Below are 27,477 nucleotides of genomic sequence, written 5' to 3' on the forward strand. Positions count from 1 at the left end.
TAGCAGCGAGAATAATCTTCGTTTAGATTGGAATTGCCGAGCATCTTAATAAAACATGTTGCATTAATCAACCATTACGTACAGATCGTCAGCTGATCGTACCAAATTACATGTACCAACATAATGAATAGAGCTCTCTAGTATTCTGTAATATGTTGTCAGTGCATCAGATTTAGCGAAGGTATATGTAAACAATCAGCTGTCTGATTTACACATGAAAATTTTAAATTCTAAAATAAAGACGATGGTTCCTCTCAAGTTGAAATATAAAGAAACTAAACATGCTATAAACGAAAATCAAAACAAGCTAAACTCACCGTCACAAATGAAAATGTCAACGCATTGAAATATTTAACTACAATTTACTTCACATAAACGGCACAAATATATTTTGGATGTTTCAAACATTCCCTTTACACATAAACTGTTGCACAACAACTAAATTAACGAGGCCAAGTACAGAACGAGTACGCATGCTTTCGTGCAGCGTTTCATTGGTATTATGACGTCATCTTTTTGCTTTGTTGACGCCATGGCGTGATAGTTTCAATTGCAGATATTCAGCGAAAATTTGTTGAAAAAAGCTCGTTTGATGCGTAAAATTGATTTTATATTGTGGAATAAACATAAATGTATCGAAGTTTAAGCTATATTTGGGCTCGGGTCTAAAACGTGAAGAGGGTTCAGCAAGCCTAGCCCTCTCACGTTTTCTTAACCCACCTAAATATAGCTTAATTCATATATTTAAAGACAGTAACCATGTATTTTATATTAATGATCCTTAATATGTGATGTTATATATTTGTTTATTACTTAAATATGTTTGAATGTTTTGATAATACTATAAAGATCACCATTTCCATCTTTGGCAAATAAAAAATAGCCATTATCTATCAAACTTGGAAATTGGGCATACAAAAAACAACTTTGATAAGACCCCTGGAACAAACGTGGAGGTAAAAGGTTTTTTTTATTTGACCATTTGATGCCTTTAAGCAATAACTTCAATGTGTAAAATAGAAAAAGAAATCCATAAGGCAGAAGTTTAAAAAAAAAATATAAAAAATGTGCAAAATTGATACATTTCAAGCAAAATCGCATAGAGTCCTATGTTAAAAATTAAACAAGAGGCCCATGGGGCCACATCGCTCACCTGAGCAACAATGGGCGTTCAAAAGATATTGTGCCATATGGCCCTCGGTAGAATAACAAAAAAATAAATATTGTAAAGTATTCGAATTTTACACTTATTTTTGCATACACATAATCTTTGACATTGTACCTTCATGAAATACTGTTTTTACACAGAATAAGAAAATCCTACGCAAGATATAAAACTAAATATTTGGTAGGGATACACTGTTATATAACCTCTAATTCCCTGTATTTTCATTCTGCCCCCCTCCCCCACTTAATAAAGCGATCAAATATATGAGAGCATATAAGTAAATTTTCTTCCTCAACTACTTACTAGTTATTGTATTTTTTTTTAAATATAATAGTTATTGTATTTTATCAAAAAAATCCTACACGTATATATGTGAAGAAGAAATTGCACCTCAATGCGCTCAATTTCTCAAATTAAAAATATTCAACAATTTAATTTGTCTTCTCCATTATAATTAAATGACTGTTGTTTACCTCGCGTAAACTCGTGACTTTTATAACTTTACTCACACTTGATTGATGAATACACTGGAATGAAAAATGTTGTCATGTGACATGTTTAAGGTAGTCCTATACTCTGCACTAAATTGGCTCAATCATTAAAAGCTTAGCTTTAAATGATAAATATACATTCTAGCAATACATATACAAAAGAAAATGTATGTATGTTTACATGCTAGTTTGTTTGTTATCACCTCTCAGACGGGTGTACCCCCGTGCGAAAATTGTTGACAATTATGAAATTTGCCACACATCCGTTTTTTCTTAAAATAATTACCAATTTTGGGAAAATTACAACTGAACATACAAAATAGAGTATAAATATTTATTTAAGCCATATCTCATAAATAATTTTGCGCAAACTTTTGTAAGTATGTACGCTTTATGGACCTGATGTATCAAAATAGAATACAAACAAGAGGCCCAGGGGCCACATCGCTTCCCTGAGCAACAATTGCCTTAATTCTGATCAAATTAGCATTACAGTTTCAAAATATCTTGACGACTAAGTACAGTAGATCTTGCTTAAAAAAAATTGAAAATCTGCCAATTTTTATCCACCTCTTTCTTTTGGTAAATACCAAGCCCCTTTTGTTGTTGTACCTGTAAGAAGATTTTTCTCTATTCCTATATACCCCCCCCCCCCCCATTTTGTGGCCCCACATTTCTCTAGGGTATCATGGTTTCATCAAACTTATATTTGCATAACCTGTGCATTCACACTAAGTACTGAGTTTTGGACCGAAAAACTTTCCCAGAATATTTTTAAAGATTTTCTCTATATATTCCTATGTAAAAATTCAAACCGCCATCACGGACCCGCCCTAACACTAGGGACTGTGATTTTAAATTTACAATACCCGAGGATGCCTCTACACAAGTTTAAGCTTTTCTGGCCAAATGGTCTTTAAAAAGAAGATTTTTAAAGATTTTCTCTATATATTCCTACGTAAAAATTCATCCCCCACTGTGGCCTCACCATACCACTGGACTATTATTTCAAAAAACTTGAATCTATACAATTTGGAAATGCTTCCACTCAGATTTGGGCTTTCCTGGCCTAATAGTTTTGAGAAGAAGATTTTTTAGAGATTTTCTCTATGTATAAAAATGTATCCCCCATTGTGGCCCCGCCCTACCCCCAGGGACCATGATTTGAACAAACTTGAATCTACATTATCTGAGGATGGTTACCTGCCAATTTGAGCTTTCTTGGTCAAATAGTTTTTGAGAAGAAGATTTTTAAAGATTTTCTCTATATATTCCTATGTAAAACTTGATCCCCCAATTGTGGCCCCACCCTACCCCCAGGGACCATGATTTGAACAAGCTTGAATCTACAATACCTGAGGATGCTTCCATTCAAATTTGAGCTTTCCTGGCCTAACAGTTTTTGAGAAGAAGATTTTCTCTATATTATATATTCCCATGTAAAACTTGATCCCCCCATTTTGGCCCCACCCTACCCCTGGGGACCATGATTTGAACAAACTTGAATCTACACTATCTGAGGATGCTTCCCTTATAATTTGAGCTTTCCTGGCCTAATAGTTTTTGAGAAGAAGATTTTTAAAGATTTTCTCTATATATCCCTATTTAAAATTTCATCCCCCTATTGTGGCCCCACCCTACCCCCGGGGACCATGATTTGAACAAACTTGAATCTACACTATCTCAGGATGCTTCCACTCAAATTCGAGCTTTCCTGGCCTAATAATTTTTGAGAAGAAGATTTTTAAAGATTTTCTCTATATATTTCTATGTAAAACTTGATCCCCAAATTGTGGCCCCACCCTACCCCCGGGGACCATGATTTGAACAAATTTGAAACTACACTACCTGTGGATGCTCCCATTTTAATTTGAGCTTTTCTGGCCCAATAGTTTTTGAGAAGATTTTTAAAGATTTTCTCTATATATTCCTATGTAAAACTTGATCCCCTTCTTGTGGCCCCTCCATACCCCCGGGGACCATGATTTGAACAAATTTGAATCTACACTACCTGAGGATGCCTCCACACAAGTTTTAGCTTTTCAGGCCAACTAGCTTTGAGAAGAAGATTTTTGAAACATTCCAACAAATTTTCAATAATTCTCAATTATCTCCCCTTTAAAGAGGGCCTGGCCCTTCATTTGAACAAACTTGAATCCCCTTCACCTAGTGGTGCTTTGTGCCAAATTTGGTTGAAATCTGCCCAGTGGTTCTTGAGAAGAAGATGAAAATGTGAAAAGTTAACGACGACAACGACAACGACGACGACAACGACAACGACAGACATCGGACAAATTGTGATCAGAAAAGCTCACTTGAGCCGCCTTTGGCTCAGGTGAGCTAAAAATGCAATGCTAGTATCGCGTTTGGTAATTTTTTTACTATTTTATGGACTCAAACTTAAATTCATGGTGTTAATTCTATAGATTGACATCTTAGAAAAAAGATTTGGTAAAATAAATTATATGTTGATGGATTACTTTTCACGCTATAAGCTCTAAACCAAGTAGACCCTGACGAAAAAATCCGTAAAAATCACATTCTGCTACAGTTTTCTGCCTAGATCTGTCAACAATGTTAGATATCATTTAATCATTAATTAATTGACGATTGATTAAATTCGAAATAGCTTCTGTCTCTAAATTTAAACAGGTTTTAGTAAAAGAAAACGAAAAATTCGAGGGGGGGGGGGGGTGGGGGTGGCGTCAAAACAAAGGAGATATATAAGCATACCTGAGATCCTGGTTCATCAAAAACTTCGTTTTTCATTTTACTTTAACAGAATCGAGTTTCTCAACATTAATCATTTCTATCTCTCATAGAATACATATATTACCGTTCTAATTGCTTATTATTGCCATTGTTTACAACAGCGATGTAGAGCAAAATCAATACCGGGTATCAAAAACGCTTTGTAAAAGTCGAACCTGTAAAATCCGTATTATGACGTAGTGCGATACTCGGACTACTTTAAGAGCTATAAAAATCAATGTTACCATATTGACAGGCACATCACTCTAATTTACTATGGCCCACCCGTTATTTTCATTTTTATTCAAAAATAACAAATGGCTACAAACCAGGATAATTTTCCGCTATCATATTTTCTTAGGAATAGCGATAATTCTTTTATCCCCGCAACAGAAATGTGTCAGAACTATGGAAACTGTTTTAACGATGTCGTTTTTATTTACTCACATTTCACATTATTCATTGTATAAAGAGTAGTTATATACAGCATATCATTCTTTAATTTTTTTGTGTACAAGTATTTAACATACTCTAATTCATATAGAATTTCTAATGATCAACCAAAATTTCAGCGTCGATTGTAGAATTATAAGCAAGATGAGCTCAAAATTTTGCTAGGTTTGAGTCATATTTTGTTCACATGAGTTTATTACAGATCAGCTTAAGATTTTTAACTTGGTATTAAATTTTCCTATTCGGCATTTAAAATGGGAAAAAATGAATGGCCTCAGATCTGTGTATAAACATAGAAGTGTGAGCAAATTTCTGTATCTTGCTTATAATTCGAAGCTTAACACTCAAATATGGTAAGTAAATAGAAATTGTAAACAATTAAACACAAGAAACATGCACTATAACAAATAAAGAACACAATTCATTTTTCAAAATGAATCATATACATGTACCGGTATATACCTTCATATTTCCGTCAGCGATATTAAACCCTATTTAAACTTAATAAACTCGAGAAAATGCCGTGCACAGTAAACTGTTTGAGTTACCAAAGTCTCTGTTTGATTTGATACGTAAAAATCAGGAAATACAAGCGACAGTTCCCAGGTTAACGCAAAGCATAAATGAAAACGAAACGAAAATCAGAACAAGCTAACACCACCGTCATATGTGAAAACTGTCAACGCATTGAAATATTTAGCCTCAATTTTCTTCACAAAATCGGCACCAATGTATTTTGCATGTTTCAAAGATTCCCTTCGTACACGAACTGTTGCACAACAAACAAATTCAACATTTTCAGATCGACCCGTTTATCATATAGTGTCATGGCTGCTTTAAACAAAGAACCTCATTTTAGAATTATGGAATACGAGTCTTGGTAAAATGGGTAAGCAAACCCGGGCCGGAGCAAAATAAAAGCTGGGGCAGATCGGCAATCGTCAATTCCAATTACGCATTATTTTGCATCAATATTTACAGCGAATACAAATATACTGGTCAGTAAATATCTTGAAACTTTAATGAGATTGGGAGAATAATAACTGTCAATCTTTTGTTTTGTCCTGGCCCGGTCATGCCTAACCATTTTACCAAGACTCATGGATGCTATAAATTGCTTGAAACACGCCTTTTCTTTCTTATTATTTTCGTAATAACTCAGTTTTGAAACAGAATAAGCCCATAATTTTTGCAATTTATATTTTCCTTCCCATAAGGATTATTCATGCTAAATCACGTTGAATTTGACTCAGTAGTTCTTGAGAAGAAGATTTTTTAAAATGCACCCCCTTTTTTCTTTTTTTACAGTTTTGAGGTTTTCTCCGCTTTCAATGAAAATTTTTCTTTCATTTCTGCAATTTATATTCATCTTTCCATAAGAATGCTTTGAGCCAAATTTGGTTGAATTTGGTTAAGTGGTTTTAGAGAAGAAGTTCAAAATGTGAAAAGTTTACAGACAGACAGACGGACGATGGTCAAAATGTGATCAGAATAGCTCACTTGAGCTTTCATCTCAGGTGAGCTAAAAATTTTGAGATGACCCCTTAAACAAACGGTGTGGTAAATGTCTTATTTTTTTTATTTTAAAATAATAATTATATCAGTAGAAATTCATGTAAAAAATTTCATTCAAAAATCTAGGGCAGAAAAAATTAGACCCGGCCTCCTTAAATTCATCTCCAATCAACTTCAAGATGGCTGCTTCTAACCTCTAAACTGGTTTGATATATGATATATTGAGCCCGAAGTTAAACTGATTGACCTCTATTCTCTCAGTCTAATTATTATTTTTGTAAATTACTCAAATTTGAAACAGTCAATTAGCCCTGAATTTTTGCAATTAATATTTTCCTTCCCATAAGGATGATTTATGCTAAATTACGTTGTATTTGACTCAGTAGTTCTTGAGAAGAAGATTTTTTAAAATGCACCCCCTTTTTCTACAGTTTCGAGGATTTCTCTGCTTTGAATTAAGATCGGTCTTTCATTTCTGCAATTTATATTTGCCTTCCCATAAGGATGCTTTGTTCCAAATTTGGTTGAAACTGGCCAAGCGGTTTTAGAGAAGAGGTTCAAAATGTTAAAAGTTTACAGACAGATGGACGGACAGACGGATGGACAGACTGATGACGGACAAAATGTGATCAGAATTGCTCACTTGAGCTTTCAGCTCAGGTGAACTAAAAAGTAACAGCAAACGGGCTGTTTTGAATGTTGACCACTGCATATCCCTAGTTTTTCTTAATTATGTACCTGGTCTGTGCATTGTGTGTGTCATTATACTATTGAAATATTGTAATGTTTACTTTTTGAGAAAACGAACGACAATTTAACATTGAAACTCCCATAGACGATTTTCATCAACTCATAAAACCGGAAGTACTCCATATTTTTTGTTGAGAGTTAGAATATATTTAACTACTCCTACGTTTACATTATCAAGGCATCTTCTTAAAATTTCTTAGGTCATTTGAATTTTTTTGTTTTTTTATCCCCCCTTTTCTGAAGTTTGAGGTTTAATATCTCAAAAACAATAAAATATAGAAAAACGTTTACACGGACAAATTTGTACAGCTTGACAAGATACATCTTATTCTATTATTTGAATGCTAGCTGTATCTCAAAAAGTAAGCAATATATTGCGTTTCATTCAATTTTTAGTAATTTCCTTGTAAAAACTGGAAGTAACGGAACTGGAAGTCCAAAACCTTACATACACGTGTCATCAACAATTGCTTTAAGACAGTTGCATAATTGTTTCAATATGTCTTTCGGTTTTTAAAAACTTGCTGACACAAATCCTGTCGAGAATAATATTAAAAAAAAGATGAAAACAATAAGTCTTTTGGACTGAAAGTCAAAAAAGCCCTAATAAAACAGAACAAAAACAATATGTCTTTTCGACCGAAAGTCTCCAACAAAAAGTGAGGGCTTTTTCGAAAGCTTTTTTATCCCTTCTTTATTTAAATGTAAAAACAAATTCATCTCCAATCTATTTCCAAATCTTTTTAACGCCTTGGTATAAACAGTTGCTTAGATAGGAACTTATGAGCAGTGCAATGTGAAAAGAAAGATAACTCCAGAACTTTACAAGTAGCTACACTTCTAATTTCCAGAAGAATATTCTTAAAAATCATTTTAAAGTAAGTAATCATTCCTCGGACACAAAACTTGGTATGCCTACATAATTAATACTCTTTATTCTTACAGCAAAGCGAGATAACTCTTTCTAAAAAAAATTGAAATTTAATAAGTTGTGATCTTTAGGCCTTTTAAACCCCTATAAGGAGTCTAAAAGTGGCCCCTTGGACCAAAAATTTTAGGTTGTACTCTTTATTCTGAACAGTAAACAGAAAAAAAAAATTAAAAATTGGAAGAAAAATAAAATAGTTACCTTAAGATCCCTTATTCTTTCGAATTGCCAACCCAAAAACTTATCCAACTGCGCATTCTGTGTATCATTTTACAACTGAAATATTGTAATATTTACTTGAAAAGGTTTTGAGAAAACGTTTGATGCATGATTTTAGTTTAACACTGAAACTCCCTTAGACAATTTTCATTGACTCATAAAACCAGAAGTACTCTATATTTTTTATTGAATATATTCTTGGAATATATACTTCTATCTAAACAATGTTCAGGTGTCTTAAAAAATTCCTAAGGTTTTTTTTATTATTTTTATTTTTCATCCCCCGTGTTCTCAAATTTGAGCCCCAAAATCTCACAAATAGTAAGATATAGAGAAATGCCCACACTTAGACAAGACAAGATACACCAAATTCTTAAATTTGAATGCTCTAACTTAAAAATTGATTAAGATATTGTGTTTCAAAGAATTCATAGTATTTCCCTTGTCAAAAACGGAAGTGGCGGAACCTGAAGTCCAAAATCTTACATACACGTGTCATTTTTAACTGCTATAAGACTATTTCATAAGCGTTTAAATATTTCTTTCTGTTTTCAAAATATTGCTGACAGAAATTCTGTCGAGAATAAGAATAATTATTCTGATGTTTTACATCAGAATAACAATATGTCTTTTCGACCGAAAGTCAAAAAGCCCTAATAAAACAGAACAAAAACAATAGGTCTTTTCGACCAAAAGTCAAAGAGCCCTAATTAAGATGTTTTTTAAAATTAAAATGAAAAAAAAAATAGAATGCACTTTGAAGTTTCTATTTTTTAACAGGAATATAGGTGCATTTGAAAGTACAGTGTACATGTATAAATATTTAGTGATATATAGGATTCTTTGGATGAATGAATCAAGATAATAAACCTTTCCAGTGCCTTTAATGTGTTAAATAATAAGATATGTATTGGTAGATAAACATGTCACCATTCCACAAAATTAAAACATAAAATATGGTTTGTTTTAAAATAAAAATGAACAAAAACAGACTTCTAACAACTGTTCCCTAAAATATAAAATCCTTTTACTGGGAAAACTAAAGTATTTAGACCAGCCTTAACTTGTATGGTTAGAACCATGATGTAAATTTATAAATCAGAATAACTGTTTTTTCTGGAATATATCAGACAGTTCAGGTAATACAATTTCTTTGACTTGACCTATCGTTAAAGATTTCCTAAGCCCAAAATGAATTTAAGAGGGCTTGATGGTTGTGGCCATTTTTAGACTGCATTGATCTTCTTTATAACTCATTCTATATCGGTATCTCGAACAGCATAGTTTTGTGGAATACTAGTTTTAAATATGGAAAAAAAAACATACACTATTTATAAAAATACAAATTCAATCATTATTGAAATGAAGAAAAGTTGTTGATTGTTTAGGCCTATTAAACAAATACTAATGGTTCAAAGTTAGACACATTAAGGATGCTTACTGGTGGTCATTTTATTCTTTTATTTAAATCAAAACACTGTGAGTTGTGAAATATACAGAAAAATTTTCAGATTCTAGGTTACTGAAGCATTGAAGTGAGGGGATGTTTCAAAAATAGTTCGAACCAGAAGTATGTGATAAAGCAAAAGGTTTATCACACAAATAGTTTACACCCACATATGAGATAATTTCCATTCTAACTTCTGTGTCTATCCAAATTAAGCATGACTCATTCTTCTAGCTTCTTACATACTTATTGAATATCACATGCCTACCATCAACTAATCAATCTATATTGTTAAAAAAGCCTACACTCCTTCACTCTCAAAGGATACTCTCTGATGATCCACTGCCCGAGGTGACTTTAGATATCATTCCCCACAATCCACCTTGACTTTTGTTAATGGTTGCCTGCTTCAGTCGTTCTTGCCTAGCTAGTGCTATTCTAAGAAAAAGATAAAACGATCAAAAGATAAACACAATCAGGAGGTCCATGGGCCTTAGTAGGTATCAGAGTATAATACAGCATTGTGGAAGATTCACAGGGGGTATTTTGATACCGTAAATCTGAAAATTTTTAAGTCTGTAAATTTTTGCGAATCCACGTCTTAAAGCTATAGATTAATTTTTACATTTTAAATTTTTACTAATTGTCAATGGCACTCAAAATAAATAGCACTCAAACATTAAATGGCACAATGTTAGCTAACCTTAAGACATCGTATATTATCGCCGCCTCTAGGTTTCTCACAAATCGTATATGTCGAGCGAGCAAGAATGAGATGCCCTATCACAAGTATGTTTCAAATGACAATCTTGCATTTAGTATAACAAGTGTATAACTTCAAATATTTTTATTCTTGTGCATATCTCAATATTACAGACCCTGAAACGCACTACTACACCAGCTGTATGTTCCATGCACGCTTCTCACACGCTATACCGTTTGTGCGATATGATACATTTCTCGCATGGTGCAGAGGCTTCTTGAACGATACGATACCTTTTTTAGATGCTTTCCATACGGTTTGTACGGTTTCTGTAAGATATGAATTTAAGTTCTAACAATCGATGATTATAATTTTTTTATTAAACAACTTATTCACATTAATTGCAAAGTATTAAGAATTATCACAAGTTTAAATTAATAATATATATCGTCAATGACAATCCTAAATATGGCCTCATAGACAAATACCCGCCGGATAATGTAGCTGTTTGCGGGAACGGGCGAATTACACCAAATGTTGTTTACTATTGATTATTATACCAATCGGTTTTATATATCAGGACTTCTTGCATTCTTTTTTAGGATGAATGGATAAACAATTAAGAAACTACTTTTAAAATCTATGTAACTATCACTTTACTCTTGTAGGTTTTCGTCTTACAAGCCCCTCTATATTTTTTTTAGAATTAAAATGCACGCACACATTTCAAGAAAAAGGAGGAATAAAGAGTAATGTGCTATGTAATGTCTGTTTAAAAACGATTTTTGTTAAGTCACCTGAGCCGGGAAATTTTGCTAATGATCAAAAGTTCCTGTTTTTTCTACAATAATTCATATCTTAATTTTCCCCGTTGAAATTACTTTTTTCAATTTTGTGAATGAGAGAGAAAGATTTCAGAGATATGTTTTTAATTTGACACGCATTGATTTGAGAATTCGTACAGAAAGAAACATTACTTTGTATGATATCAAATTAAATTACACTGTACATCACAGCGAGTTAATCCATTGATGAATAAATAATTTCTACTAAGGTTTAACCGTGGTAAGCATTATAACAATTGGAAACTAGTGGGTATTGTTTTTTTTACAAAAAATACATGTCTCCCCTTTTTCCCAAGGATTGTAATATGGGGCAAATTTAACAAGTGAAAAAGAATGATGTCAGCTATATGTTACCCAGACCCAGACAAAATTTTTATACCCGCACTTTCTAAAGAAAGTTCGGGTATATTGTTGTTACCCTGTTCCGTCCGTCCGTCCGTCTTTCACGTTTACTTTCTCAAACTGCTCTCACATCTTATAAACCAGCAAACTGAACTTTTGGAGTTTGATTTAGGGTATTATGTTGTTTTGTAAAAAGGTTTCAAAAATTCTCTGTTAGTCCTTGGGGTCAAATAATTGGTAAAAAATGACGTTTTTTCACAAAAAACCTTCTTCCTCGAACTCCTCCTACATTTTCAACAGTAGGCAAATCATCTCTTGGAATATGTTTTAGGGTATCCTATAGATGCGCAATAAAGTTTCGAAATTTTAAATTTTGTCCTGGGTGTCATTTAATGGCTGAAAATGACGTGTTTTTTTTACCAAAAAAACTGGTTTCAAAAACGTCTTTTTTTTGGGGGGGGGGGCAGTAGCCAAATGATCTTCTAGAATATGATTGGGGGTGTCATATTGAAGTGTGATCAGGTTTCAGAATTTTTTTTTGTATAAGGAGATCAGTGGGCAACAAAAAATGGCGTTTTTTTGCTCCTCTTACAACTTTTGGAGTAGCTTCGTCATCTCTTTTAAAAATTTAAATTTCATCCAGGGAGTCAAATAGTAGCAGAAAATTGAAGTTTATCACTCAAAAAAACCCCATAGATCCTAGCTATATATATATAGAACTCCTCCTAAGATTTAATGGATAGACACATCATATCTTGGGATATGATAGGGACTGTTATATAGATGTGCAGTAAGGTTTTAAAAACTTAAATTTCATCCAGGGAGTCAAAAAGTAGCAGAAAATTGACATTTATCACTCCAAAAAAAATATAGATCCTAGAACTCCTTTTATGATTTAACGGATAGACACATCATATCTTGGGATATGATAGAAATTGTTCCATAGATGTGCATTACGGTTTTGAAAAATCAAATTTAACCCTGAGACCCATTACCTACATACCTTTTTATTTTTAAACCCTTTAAGGATCAAGAATATATATGGTTAATATAAGGGGTGGGGATCTCAACCGTTTTCGATATATTCGTGCAGACTTCCTGTTCGAGGGGGGTCATGACCACCCCCAGGGCCCATGACCTACATACCGTTTGATGCCCCTTAACACAAGGAGCAAGAATATATATGTTTTAAGGGTGGGGATCTCAACTGTTTTGAAGATATTAAGGGACTTGCTGTTCGAGGGGGTCAGGACCACCCACAGGGCCCATGAACTACATAACATTTGATGTCCCTTGACATCAGAAACATGAATATATATGGTTTAGGGGTCATGATTATAACAGTTTCTGAGATATATGGTGCATTGTAATTTCAAATTACTGGGGAATGGGGATGACCCCAGGGGTCAGATCTAATAAACCCTATATATTGCCAGTAACAGTCAATATATGATTATGAAAACCCTATATTATTATCTTTGTCCGTTTTCAAGTTACCATTTACAACAGAGTCTACGATTCTTCCTACAAGGTTTAATGTTAGACCCCACACCCTTTTGACCCCCCCCCCCCCCCCAAATCTACCCAAAATGAGAAAAATCAAACCAGGGTGCACAACTAGATGAGAAAAATCAAACCAGGGTGCACAACTAGATATGCAGGCCTATCATATCCTAGAGTTTTGTAATTTTTGTTAAGCCATCTCTGAGAAACAAGTTCAGAGCAGGAAAGAAGAAAAAGAAGAAGATGAAGAATAATAATACATGTATTAAGAACCGTACAAAAACAATAAGTCAAGATAATTTCAGGAAGAGCACTTGGGATCATGACCTACATACCATCTGAAATGCCTTGAACAAAGAAACAATAATATAATATGTACATGATATATGATTCAATTTAAGAACCCAGATATAATCAATCATCTATGTTTTGTAATACTTCCTCTGTATATATATACATGTATTAGTTTGTGTTTTGTTCTATACTATTCATGTTCATGACTGTAGTATGGTTTAGTCTTATTTTGAATTACATTAAAAAATTGTCAAATACATGACTTGGAACCCCCATCCCCAAACAAACTCAAATATAAACTGTCCCCCCCCCCCTTTTATTTGTCGAATGATCTATTAAAATCAAAATATAATTTGGGTGTCTAAAAACTTTTATAAACTGGTAAAAAATGTTATTCTTAATAAAAATTACATTACACCTTGCATAATTGACAAATGATCTATTGAGATATGATCAGAGGTCATATTTCTACCTTGGGATCAATAACTTAAATTCATTGACAAGTTGAAATTATTAACAATTAATGATTCAAATTATAAATGTTTATACTCCACATTCACACCCCCCCCCCCCCCATCTAACCTGGTTTTAAAGATTCAGTCTTCCTAATACATTCTTACATGTGTACAGTAGCAAATTTTTAATCATTTCTTGATTGCTTTTTCTCTCCTGATGCACGTAACATTTTGGAAATTGCTTAATTCAATTTTTAAGATTTATAAACAAAATGTTATATGCATTCGCCTATTTGGGACAATTGTAAAGTCTCTTAAACAAAGCAGTGTCATCATTAGGCTAGGAATTACCCACATGGATCAAACACTACATATGAATAAGATAAAATACTTTATTACCGTAATTACGTAACACATAATGAAATATATGGATATATAGGAGTTGAGATCGACTCAAAATTTGAATTTTTCTTAACGTGATTTTGAATGACAACAGTTGTGAATGGAATTGGAGATCATTTTGGAGAATAAACGGGTATTGAAAATAATTCATGCACAGGATCATGCGTTTGGCAAATAAAGTGTCTTACAAATGTTAATCTTAATGTTAAAGCTGCTTGGTCCGATTTTCATTAAAACAAGTGTACGCTTTTAAACAATACTTATGCTAATTATATGTGCAATGTTAATAGATGTTGCAATACTTTTCCCGGTCAATTAAGCCATATTTCAATGAAAAATAATGTTTATGTTGAAACCCGTTGAATCCGGATGTTGTGTATTCCGCCATGCTGTCAAATCCGGCGACATTATTCAGCCCCTTCAGGCTTGACATTTTCCTAACATTTTTGTTTAAAAATGTTGTGCAATCCGGATTCTGTCTATTCTGTAAACTGCCGTGGTAAAAAAAAAACTGACTGCTTATTACCGTCTTCCTTGGAAGACGGTATAAAGAGTTGAAATAATTTACAGTCTCCGGGTTGTCCACTTCCTTTCCTTTGTGATTGGTTGAAAATACATGATGTGAAAATTTACATTTACTACATTGGTTGAAATACTGTTCGGCGCAAGGGAGATAATTTTCTGATGATCTTTTCCACGTACGGCTTAACAAATTTCGTAGATTTCAAATCTTAAAAAGTGAGAAAACGAAAAAGCAATACAAATTGCTATGAATGCAGCCTTTGGTTTTCAGGTCCAACTAGTTGAAAGTAACATTCTATAATATCTATTGAAATTATTTGTTTTTCTTTTAGAATTGTTCATTCAAATATTTATACAAAAATGTAAAAAAAAAAAAAAAAAAAAAAAATTGATGCGGTATGCCTAATATCGGTAAAGTTATTTGCACCTTAGATAGATAAATGCAGTGGTATAACTTTGATTTTATCAAAATAATACGATTCTACGACTCTACCTAAGACACCCCTGCCAATGTGTTCGGAATGTTTTCTTTATCGTTGCTAAGTATGTAATAAATCCAGAGGTGCTCGAATGAAATTTCACGAGACTTCACCGAGATTTGTTCAGTTCCTGTGAAATTTCGAGCGGAAGTATAAGTGCTCGGACAATATTCTCATAATACGTAAGTACTGGTCGATTTTCATATCATATCCTACTTTGATTTATGTTAAAACATCAACATCTTTTAAGATGTATGTCTTATTTCATTATCTAGCGTTTTTTAAATTAACGATGATACTCGAAACAGAGTTATCGTTCGTGATCATCCACGTGTAGAAAGGTTGATAATATAAACATTGGGTTGCTTAATAAATTCATAGCCATGTTTAATGCTTTGGCAATGCATGAAAACTTAGTATATCGAGCCATTTTCAAGGAACATTCTGCATAAAATAGCACAGTCTGTTTCACTATTAGTGTTATTACTAGGTTAGTTGGGATCGAAAATTAATTCTTAGGGGGGATTGTCTACTACGCATGTTAATTGTCGCAACAGCAGAAAAAACTATTTTTGTATTGTCACATTTATTTATAGGACACATTTTACCCACCAATTAATGAAGATAAAGTTTAAATTCAATAAACCTCTAGAATTTATATCTGACTACAAGTACCTAGATTCTCTAAAATAGACTATAAACACGAGGCACGATTGTTACTGCGAAACTAAAAGGGTCAAATAAAACCATGTGATTTAAAATTTAAATGACAATAACATTCGCAGGGGTGTAAGATCTCTTTCACCCTATAGTCGGTCTTAACTTACAAGCTCGGGTACGCAGTTCTCAATTTTAGACACGCAGGCTTAAACGACACATGACACAAAAATGTTTGGATAAATCCACTCGCCATGCTATGTAGAGGAAGGTGACATTTTTATAAAAAAAGAGTTAACTGTCTTTGATGACTAACTGCTGTTTAGGGTTTGTTCTAAAGACGGTAAGCTTTTTTAAACAAGAGGCCAATGGGCCACATCGCTCACCTGAGGAACAATAGGTATGATAAAGTCAGCTTAATGGAGTACTAGTCATAATACAAACAATCTGGACAATGTACAATAATACATGTAGATCCTGTATAAATAAAATCCATTTTCCCCTCTTGGAACTCGGATAGCCCTGATTGCTGCCAATATTTACAAGAGCAGACTTTAATCACCGCTCCTGCACTTAACGTTACGCAGGCAGGGATGACCGCACACCTACGCAACTCAACAGGTACCAACGTTAACGCAATCAGGGATGACCGCACACCTACGCAACTCAACAGGTACCAACGTTAACGCAATCAGGGATGACCGCACACTTGCGCCAACAGCTCAACCTAACGCAAGCAGGGAGTGCAGCACACTTGCGCTAGAAAGGCCAGAACACCAACAGGGATGACCATACACTAGTGCCCCGCCGCAACCACCACCAATACAAGCAGGTATGACCGCACTCTTGTATTAATGCTATACAGGGCAGGAATGACCACACACTCTGTATCGTAAGTTAGAAAACACGAAGATTAGATAGAGCAGGGATGTCAATCTATCCGTACCTGTTCAAGTTTAACCCCAGACAGTCGCTCGTCATAGTGTAATAGACACTGTCCCTATATATGTGCCGGCCTAAAATAATTCATAGTATCTAAAAATTGGAAATCAAAAATAAACAAACTAATCTGGCCTAAACCAAAACTACTTATGCAGAACAACTTATATACATTGAATATTTATTATTGTATAAAAATAATCATCACAATAATTGGTTAACAGTGGATGCATTAATCAAAATAATCAAGAATCAATAAATCAAGGGCAATAACTCAATACAGTAATACAAAAAGATTCCAATGAAAAAATACCTGCCTGCTTTAATTTTATAGTCATATCACATGTTGAGTATTGCAGTTCTCAAAAAGATCCTTTACAATTGTTTATATATGAGATATTTAGCTACATCAAACTCTGAACCTTCTTGTGAGGCCGAAGAATTGTCCTGGAGCAAAAGTCTTAACAATTATAAAGAATCATCTTGCTGATTAGTTTCTGAGAAGAAGATTTTTAAAGATTTACTCTATATATTCCTATGTAAAACTTCGACCCCCATTGTGCCCCACCCTACCCCCAGGGATCATGATTTTCACAACTTTGAATCAACACTACCTTAGGATACTTCCACACAAGTTTCAGCTTTCCTGGCTGATTAGTGTCTGAGAAGAAGATTTTTAAATATTTACTCTATATAGTCCTATGTAAAACTTCGACCCCCATTGTGCCCCACCCTACCCCCAGGGATCATGATTTTCACAACTTTGAATCTACACTGCTTGGGGATGCTTCCACAAAAGTTTCAGCTTTCCTGGCTGATTAGTTTCTGAGAAGAAGATTTTTAAAAATTTACTCTATATATTTCTATGTAAACTTTTAACCCCCCCCCCCATGAGGCCTCACCCTACCCCCAGGGATCATGATTTTCACAACTTTGAATCTACAATACCTTAGGATGCTTCCACACAAGTTTCAGCTTTCCTGGCTGATTAGTTTCTGAGAAGAAGATTTTTAAAGATTTACTCTATATTTTCCTATGTAAAATTTCGACCCCCCCCCCATTGTGGCCCCACCCTACCCCCAGGGGTCATGATTTTCACAACTTTGATTCTACACTACCTGAGGATGCTTCCACACAAGTTTCAGCTTTCCTGGCTGATTAGTTTCTGACAATAAGATTTTTAAAGATTTACTCTATATATTTCTATATAAAACTTCGACCCCCAATTGTGGCCCCACCCTACCCTCGGGGGTCATGAATTTCACAACTTTAAATCTACACTACCTGATGATGCTTCCACACAAGTTTCAGCTTTCCTGGCTTTCTGGTTCTTGAGAAGAAGATTTTTGAAAATTTCTCGAAAGTTTTCATTAATTTCTAATTATCTCCCCTTGAAAACGCTTATGGCCCTTAATTTTCACAACTTTGAATCCCCTTTGCCTAAGGATGATTTGTGCCAAGTTTGGTTGAAATTGGCCTACTAGTTCTTGAGAAGATGTTGAAAATGAGAAAAGTTTACGGACAGACGGACGGACAGCTTTCAGCTCAGGTGAGCTAAAAAGCTAAACTTGTAATTAGTGAGAGTTATCTCCCGTAGTCCGGCCACTTATCGTTCGATCGGCCTTCTGCAAGATACCGGTAATTAATGCTCAATTATCGACCAATTTTTCTGTCTTTGCTATTGATTTAAACAAGTAATAGCTTTCCAAAAAAGCTTGCCTGACTAAACAAAATTATTCAATAGAAGCATGCAAGTATCAATTATTAATTAGAAATGAATTTTAATTTTCGCTGCTGATCATAAAGGACTATGTGCGGTATGGTCAAATATCTGCCCCCAATTGTAACCAATTTTTAAATATTGTCCAATTAAATTCAAATCTTCATAAATCATTGTACAGTTGATGACTATAACTAAAATCATGATTTTAGTCACCATTGTCCATTTGCTATTTATCTATGACGTCAACTAAATGACCTAATTCCCGCAAATTTGTAAACAATTGAAAATATTTCCAATTTTGCTTTATAATTTGCATTCGGAAGTATAGAGCGCAGGTCTGCTCAAGTAAGATTTTAACATATGTTTATCTTCTGATAAATATACACATTATACTAAAAAATGGTACTTGAGCAAGCCTGCGCTCGATGTTTCCCAGTCGAAAAACCATCGGAAAACACCCATATTTTGCTACAAAACATCAAAATATCAAAATTATGCAATCGTCATGACGTCATTTCTACATTATGACGTCACTGTGGTGATAATCTTTTGTACCCTTATTTTAAATATGATTCTATCTATATTCCACCTTATTTTTAAAGCTCTTTATAAAACTTTAATTTTGGGGGCAAAAAATGCATAAAACCGCACATAGTCCTTTATTAACGGAACGTGCAAATTTAAGACAAAATGTCAGTCTTTTCCTCGATCTAGAACATGTACATATATATATATATCACTTGAAATTCATTTATATTATTAATTTTTTTTTTTAGGAATGTGCACATATCATTTAAGTTTATGTAAGCTTGAAAGCTGGAGAGTAAGTAGCCGTTTTTTTTAATTGTACATGTATTAGTTATATTAAGATGCAAAATCAACTGAAAGGCATTTTTAAAAATTTCCAACCATGTGAAATAAGAAAGGGTATACAGACACGTTCTGTTTTTTAATGTTGTGTGTAGGCAGCTTAATCAAAATCATCTTGACAAGCAATTAAAAAGGGGTGAATTCTCAAATTCATGAAAAAACCCTAACTGTAAGTTCAATTTAATTAGAATTCCTTATTTGCAGTTTCATTTATTGCATGCTCCTACAAAAGTGGAGGGGGGACAAATCCATGATATTTCCATTTATTCTATAAAGTTAAGAAAAGTGCCAGCTGCCAAAAAAGTGAGGAGGGGGAAGCAGCCTCCCTCAGCCCAACTCCCGATGCTACGTGCCTGTGATGTAAACACATGGTGTGCTCTGGGATATTCGTATGATTCCAATTAACCATGATTAACGGACTCGTCAACTCGCTCGCAAAAACTATCAATGACACATTATGGCGCGAGATCCTGCTATTACCGTTCACGCAACAAATGAACTCATCCATTGGCAGAGAGCCATGGGGAGGGGGTCAGATGAATTTTTTGACATTTGTTTTGTAACAGCTACATACATTATATTATGTTTTGGAAGAAATCTATCGAATTAAGAAACACATTTGATTAGTAATTGTTAAATGTAGTAATGTACATTTAGTAAGACACGCGAGCTATGATCCCTTTTCAAGATTAATGAAATCACCCAACTGAACGAAAATCGGGTCACACCCCGCTCTGGCGATTTAGTTCCTCCAGTAAACATTCCAGCTGTATAAATATATATTTGTTTTAATCCAAACTGATGACTCTCTTGTAATAATGATAATCCAACACCAATTATTACTTACATTGTACCGTAATAGACAATATGTTACAACTTTTTGCGATGACCCCCTCCCCCTTTTTTCATCATTCAAATATGGTGGAATATGCTGACCATTTGTAAATCAGGATTACACACGTGTACTGTATGGTTTTACTTGAAAACTCTGGCTCGCTGTTGTTATTACATGCCATATAACATTTTCATCAATTGTGAATGTAAATGCTGACATCTTAAACATGCATCGGTTAATCTTTTTTGTGAAATATCATGATATTGCTTGTCCCATTGTCTGCACTGTTTCGGAGATTGCAACTTTTAAACCTTAGATATGCCTGACGTCATGACGTCAGGCAGCAACTGTAAATATAGATGCAAAGAAGCAACTTATTTCAGTTTATACCATTAAGTCTTGTTATAAATAAAAACGCATTTTTGCCATAATTAGATTATAGTTCACCCCATTTTTTCAGGCCGTGATTCAAAAAAATGCGGGAGTAAGACAGCCAATATCATTTTCATCCCCTCATTATGACTCGAAACGTTCTAATTTCAAATCAGGCACCAAACAATGACGAGAAATGGAAATATTCGACCGATCTAAATGTTATAATATTCTTATGATAAAATTTCGTATTTATGGCAAACGTACCGTATATACTCGCCTATAAGTCGGATTTTGGGAGTAGAAAATTGAGTGAAAAGTGGGGGTCCAACTTATAGGTGAGACATAGTAAAAAAATATTCACAAGAGAGAAGTAAGTTATATTTCTTTTTAAATGATAAACAGATAAATGCATTGAACCTGTGTTCATCAGGAAAATTCAAGCAGTCAGTTTTTCACACCTAAGGTGATGATAGATATAGGGGTCATGTCACCTAAAACAACACAAGCCAACACCCCAGTTTAAGGGGCTAATTACCAACCTAATCAGTCAGTAAGGAAATAAATCACTATCATCAAATTTTCAAAAGGACTCTGACTATTTGAATACTTGGTAGTTTTGAAGCTATTACCAACTTGTAATTAGTGTTATAAAAAATAATGGCATTTAAAAATCAAAAGTTATTAACATCATAGACCCATGATAGAAATAGTCTAGAAGCAATTATGGGGTGAAACAAGGGTGAATTTTTTTTAGAACTCAAAACATGTATGATAAAATGTGGTATTATATTGAGAGTATCTGTACATTTATTGTCCTGAAAAAGTGACCCGACTTATAAGGGAGTCAACAGCAAAATCTTCAAATTAAAGCTGGAAAAAGGCAACCGACTTATAGGCGAACCGTACTTATAGGCGAGTATATACGGTAGATTAATTATTTTTTTTCTCCTACAAGATATAAGCGCACTTGTGTTTTGTATCCATAACTTTTAGACTCCTTATAGCCAAATCTGTCAAATATCATGGTCGTTTCACCCTCTTGTTGCAAACCAAGCTGAAATGTTCAATCGATGCGTTGTTGAACGAAAACCTGACTAGAGAAACTTACTGGATGGGCCGTCTAAAATTATTGATTTTAATGAGAAAGGACTATATATGGTATGGGCCTAAAATGGCCCCCTAAAAGGAATATCATTATGTTACTGTAATTCTTTGTTTTCTTTGTACAGATATATATGTGATGTTTAAACTTAATGTTCATTTTGATTCAAGTGCCCACAATTTAGAAATACGGCATTGTAGAGACAACCTTTCCCCGCCATTTTTGCATTTTAGCATAAAAAAGCTTGTTTTCAAGCAGTTTTTCTTTCAGGAAACATAGAGCGCATGCTTGAACCAACAAAATATTTTAATCAGAGATGTATCTAGCCAAGTCTGATAAGTGACAAAAAATTTGTCCTGGTTCAAGCATGCGCTCTATATTTCCCATTCGTAAAAAGATATGAAAAATGTCAATTTTTGACTAATTTTGATTGAATTATAGAAAAAGCATCACTTCTGACGTCATATACTGCAAGTTAGTGCAAATAAATCAAACATATATGTGAAAAATATATTTTATATCAACTCTTCTAAATCATAACATAACCTTTTATTGTACCCGAAACACTTTAAAAAATGGTGAATTAATGGGGCCAAATTTAACACTTATCATATATAGTTCTTTAGAAACTTTTAGATTTCACAATGTGTAATTTTTGTTACGTTACAGGAAAATTGTCATTTCATGCACATATAATTTGTCAATCCCCATGCAGACTGCAACTTCACAACAACAACCAGCTGACACTCAACAGGCCTCTTCGCAAGCCACTGTAACACCTGACCATTCCCTACTGGCAACAGGTTTAACATTGGGTGTAGATTCCAAAATTAAGGCAAAATTCCACGCAAATGAGTTTATCAAATTTGCTGTCCTGTTGCAAAATGATTTTGATCATGATTAGACAGACAAGTATAAATCGGTTGATAAAAATGGTGAGCTCATTTTTGTTAAGGCTAACGAGAGGGGACCTATCAAATCTATAACTAAATGGGTAGAGGCGTTCCACATATTTGTCGCAATCTATGCAGAAAAGTTTCCCCACGAAATTGGAAACTTAATGACGTACGCACACACTGTGCAAAAATTTGCCGACTCGTGTGGGGACTCTGCTGCTTTAATGTATGATGAAAAGTTTAGGCGATGGCGCGAAAAAGAACCTTCATTATGTGCTTGGGAGAAGAAAAATATTGAGCTATACCATGAAGCTTTAGTTTCTGGACTAGATTTTAAACTCAAGTACAAGAAACAGCCCTTTCGTGCCCAATCCAAGTCACATAACTACTGCTATTCCTTCAACAATGTTGGCTCGTGCACAAAAAATAACTGCCCCTCATCAACATGTTTGCTAGTACTGTGCGGGAAAGCATCCGCGTCGACAGTCTCCCAAACAAACCTTTGCAAAACAAAATGCTAGAAAACCCGCCAGCACCTCTAACCAACAAGGCTCCACTAAGTGATAGGGATATAAGCATCATCACACCAATTCAAGTCGACAAATTGGCCAGTTATCTTGACGGCTATGATCCATCTTTAGCCCAATTTTTAATTAATGGGTTTACCTTTGGTTTTAGAATCCCATATCAGGGGCAACATTTTTTTAGAGTTTCTAGAAATCTCTCTTCTTTGAACAATAATGATGGAATCCTTTAAAGTAAACTCATCAATGAGTTACAAGCCCACCGTATAAACGGACCTTACCCAAATCCACCATTTCCTAATATACAAGTTTCACCTCTTGGATTGGTACCCAAAAAGGCTGTTGGTGAATTTCGTTTGATACATCATTTATCTTATCCCGAGGGTACGTCTATAAATCACAACATATCTTAAGATTTGTGCACAGTACAATATCAATCAGTGGAAACTGCTATTGATATAATTAGACAATTGGGAAGGGGTGCGTTGTTAGCAAAGACAGATCTCGAGAATGCTTATAAACAAATCCCTATCCATCCCGATGATTTCGAACTACTTGGATTCATGGTCGACAATATGTATTACTACGACAAAACATTGCCTTTTTGACACAGCTATTCATGTAATCTTTTTGAAAAATTCAGCTCGTCTCTTCAATGGATCCTTGAAACAAAATTCTCTATTATACATTGCGTGCACATCCTAGACGATCGTCAAAATGTTACAGTGCTCTGCTTGCCTTTTATCAACTACTGTAAATTCCTTATTTTACGCGAGTACTTAATTCCGCGATCCGACTGTTCTGTATCAAATCGCGAGAACTTAAAACCGTGATCCCACATTGCGTTGGACTTATTATTCGCGTCTGGTCTTGTTAACTAACAGTAAAAACCGAAACCGGTGTAATGTTGTATTCCGAAATAAAAAGAGGTATCTTTCTTTGTTATTGATTAAAAGAGTTATCTTTCATTGTTTACTGTTCTTGAGGTTTGGTCAATCACGTGTGAACATGAGTACTTTTTATGCAATTAAATTCACTCCAATACTTAGATAAGATGACTACTCCGTCGATCAAGACGTTTTTTTCTCCGCAAAGAAAAGCTTTATTACCTGTTGCAATCTCGCCATTACAAGAGACTGTTAACAAAAATGTGGAAAGAGAAATAGTTTTATCTTCTGTATCACCTGCTAGTGAATCGAGAAAAAGGAAAAAATATGGGAATTACTCGGGAGAACTAAGAGCCAAAATTGCAAGGTATGCCATCGACCACGGAAACACCGCAGCAGCGCGCCACTTTTCGTCAACACTTGACGCAAAAATAAATGAAAGTACTGTCCGTGGCATGAAGTCAGCCTACGAAAAAATGAGAAAGATAAATGAAAAGATGAAAATAGCAACCACTATTACTTCTATTCCAAAATCTCCCAGAGGACGCCCGTTGAAGGCGACATGGACACTGAAGTGTGTGACTATATAAAAAATCTTAGAGTTGCGGGGGGTATCGTTAATTCGAGAATAGTTATAGCTGCAGCTAAAGGCATCATAACAGCTAGGGATAAAACCCAACTATCCGAATATGGCGGTCCGATTTTCTTAGATAAACCATGGGCAAAATCAATTCTTAAACGGTTAGGTATGGTGAAAAGAAAAGGGACAAAGGGGGTTAAAAGTCTTCCTGGTGATTTTGAGCAAATAAAAAAGGAATTTTTGGATAGAATTCAGACAGCTGTAAAAACCCACAATATACCAGATTCACTTATCATTAACTGGGACCAAACCGGTTCAAATTATGTACCAGTGGATAATTGGACAATGGACTTTGAGGGATCCAAGCAAGTAGCAGTATCTCATATTGACGATAAACGCCAAATGACCGTTCTTCTTGGCATCACGAAGTCCGGCTCGCTTGTTCCACCTCAGCTGATCTACCAGGGAAAATCTGACTCCTGTCACCCTGTGTACCCCTTTCAAAATGACTGGGATATCACGCACACAGAGTCTCACTGGTCCACATCGGATTCAATGGACAGGTAATTAAATGAAACAAAGTTAAATGAACTGGAATTTGACCCCCCCCCCTCCTGCAATCCCCAACCATTTTCTACACTTACACGTTATTTATATTTATTTTATTTACAGGTATATAGACAAAGTTGTCATTCCATACATCGAAAAGATCAAAGATCAGGATGACCTTCCACTGAAACAACACGCTTTATGTATCTTTGATGTTTATGCTGCTCATCGGGGGGAGCAGTTTCTAAACAAATTACAGAAGAATAATATTCATGTTGTGTTTGTCCCTGCCAGTTGCACCGACCAATTACAACCGTTAGACTTGGCGATTAACGGACCGTTTAAAAAACACATGAAGGCCCAGTTTGAGAATTACTATTCAAACAAAGTTGCGGATCAAATGAAACAAGAGGCCCAGGGGCCACATCGCTCACCTGAGCAACAATTGCCTTAATTCATTACAGTATCAAAATATCTTGACGACTGAGTACAGTAGATCTTGCTAAAAAAAAAATTGAAAATCTGCCAATTTTTTTTTTTTTTTTTTTTTTTATTTCACACATTCTGCAGACATACAATGCATGATTATGGTGCTTTAAATGTAATAATTCAGAAGTGCAAAATATTTTTTTTTTTAGAGAACGGAAAAAAGAGAGAAAGAGAGAGAGAGAGAGGGAGAGAGAGAGAGAAAGAGAGAGAGAGAATTCAAGTAAAAATTGGATTCCAGATGTTCCAATGAGTATCAAAAATCTCATTTTCCTCTTCTCTGTGACAAAAGGTACACATTTTAGAGTTTACTTTCTTAATTTTGAATAAAAAAGAGTTTGTTGCTAAAATTTTGTTAATTATTCTGTATTGGAACCATTGAAGTTTACAGTTTTTTGTTATTATGAAAGGTAGTTTATGGATTAATTTCCATTCCATGTCCTCTATATCTAATAATTCATTGTCACAGAGGTATTATTGTTTAAAATATCATGGAAAAACTTTGACTTTTTACATTTCATAACTTTATGTATGTTTTCTCTAATAAGCGGGTTTGCTAATTTTCTTAAAGTTTGGTTTTCACCCAATTTTCTGATGTATGTCTTTACAGCATGGATTATACTTGCATATTCTAAAAAGTTGACCTTTACATTCGTATACATATCACAAAACTTATCAAAACTAAGAAAAGTACTATCTTCCTCAATGATATCATTGATGTATCTAATATTATTATCAAATAGTTGTTTATTAAAAAGAAAATCTGCCAATTTTTATCCACCTCTTATTTTTTGGTAAATACCAAGCCCCTTTTGTTGTTGTACCTCTAAGATTTTCCTCTATTCCTATATACCCCCCCCCCCCCCCCCCATTTCGTGGCCCCACTATATTCTCTAGGGAATCATGGTTTCATCAAACTTAAATCTACCTTTAATCTCATAACCTGTGCTTTCACACTAAGTACTGAGTTTTGGACCAAAAACTTTCCCAGAATATTTTTAAAGATTTTCTCTATATATTCCTACGTATAAATTCAAACCGCCATCATGGTCCCGCCCTACCACTAGTGATTTTGCAAACTTGAATTTACACTACCCGAGGATGCCTCTACACAAGTTTAAGCTTTTCTGGCCAAATAGTCTTTAAAAAGAAGATTTTGAAAGATTTTTTCTATATATTCCTAAGTAAGATTTCATCACCCATTGTGGCCTCACCCTACCCCTGGACTATTATTTAAACAAACTTGAATCTATATGATCTGGGGATGCCTCCACTCAAATTTGGGCTTTCCTGGCCTAATACTTTTGAGAAGAAGACTTTTAAAGATTTTCTCTATATATAAAAATGTATCCCCCATTGTGGCCCCGCCCTACCCCCAGGAACCATGATTTGAACAAACTTGAATCTACATTATCTGAGGATGGTTACATGCCAATTTGAGATTTCTTGGCCAAATAGTTATTAAAAGAAATTTTTAAAAAGATTTTCTCTTTATACTCTTATATAAAAATTGATCCCCCAATTGTGGCCCCACCCTACACCCGGGGACTATGATTTGAAGAAACGTGAATCTACACTACCTGAGGATGCTTCCATTTTAATTTGAGCCTATCTGGCCTAATAGTTTTTGAGAATAAGATTTTTAAAGATTTTCTCTATATATATTCCTATGTAAAACCTGATCCCCCAATTGTGGCCCCATCCTACCCCCGGGGACCATGATTTGAACAAACTTAAATCTACATTTCCTGAGCATGCTTCCATTTCAATTTGAGCTTTTCTGGCCT

General features: G+C 34.4%; 1 protein-coding gene across 3 annotated transcripts in view; it reads right to left on the reverse strand.

The window, feature by feature from the left end:
- LOC128155164 (Golgi pH regulator-like) overlaps nt 1-27,477 on the reverse strand; it is a 211,234-nt gene that overhangs the window by 90,261 nt on the left and 93,496 nt on the right. For all 3 annotated transcript variants that reach the window (XM_052816743.1, XM_052816745.1, XM_052816744.1), the window contains one exon: nt 10,051-10,160. In XM_052816743.1, coding sequence (XP_052672703.1) covers nt 10,051-10,160 — 110 coding nt within the window. The remainder of the gene's footprint in view (nt 1-10,050; nt 10,161-27,477) is intronic.

This window comes from Crassostrea angulata, chromosome 7 (genome assembly GCF_025612915.1).
Source record: "Crassostrea angulata isolate pt1a10 chromosome 7, ASM2561291v2, whole genome shotgun sequence".
Lineage (NCBI taxonomy): Eukaryota > Metazoa > Mollusca > Bivalvia > Ostreida > Ostreidae > Magallana > Magallana angulata.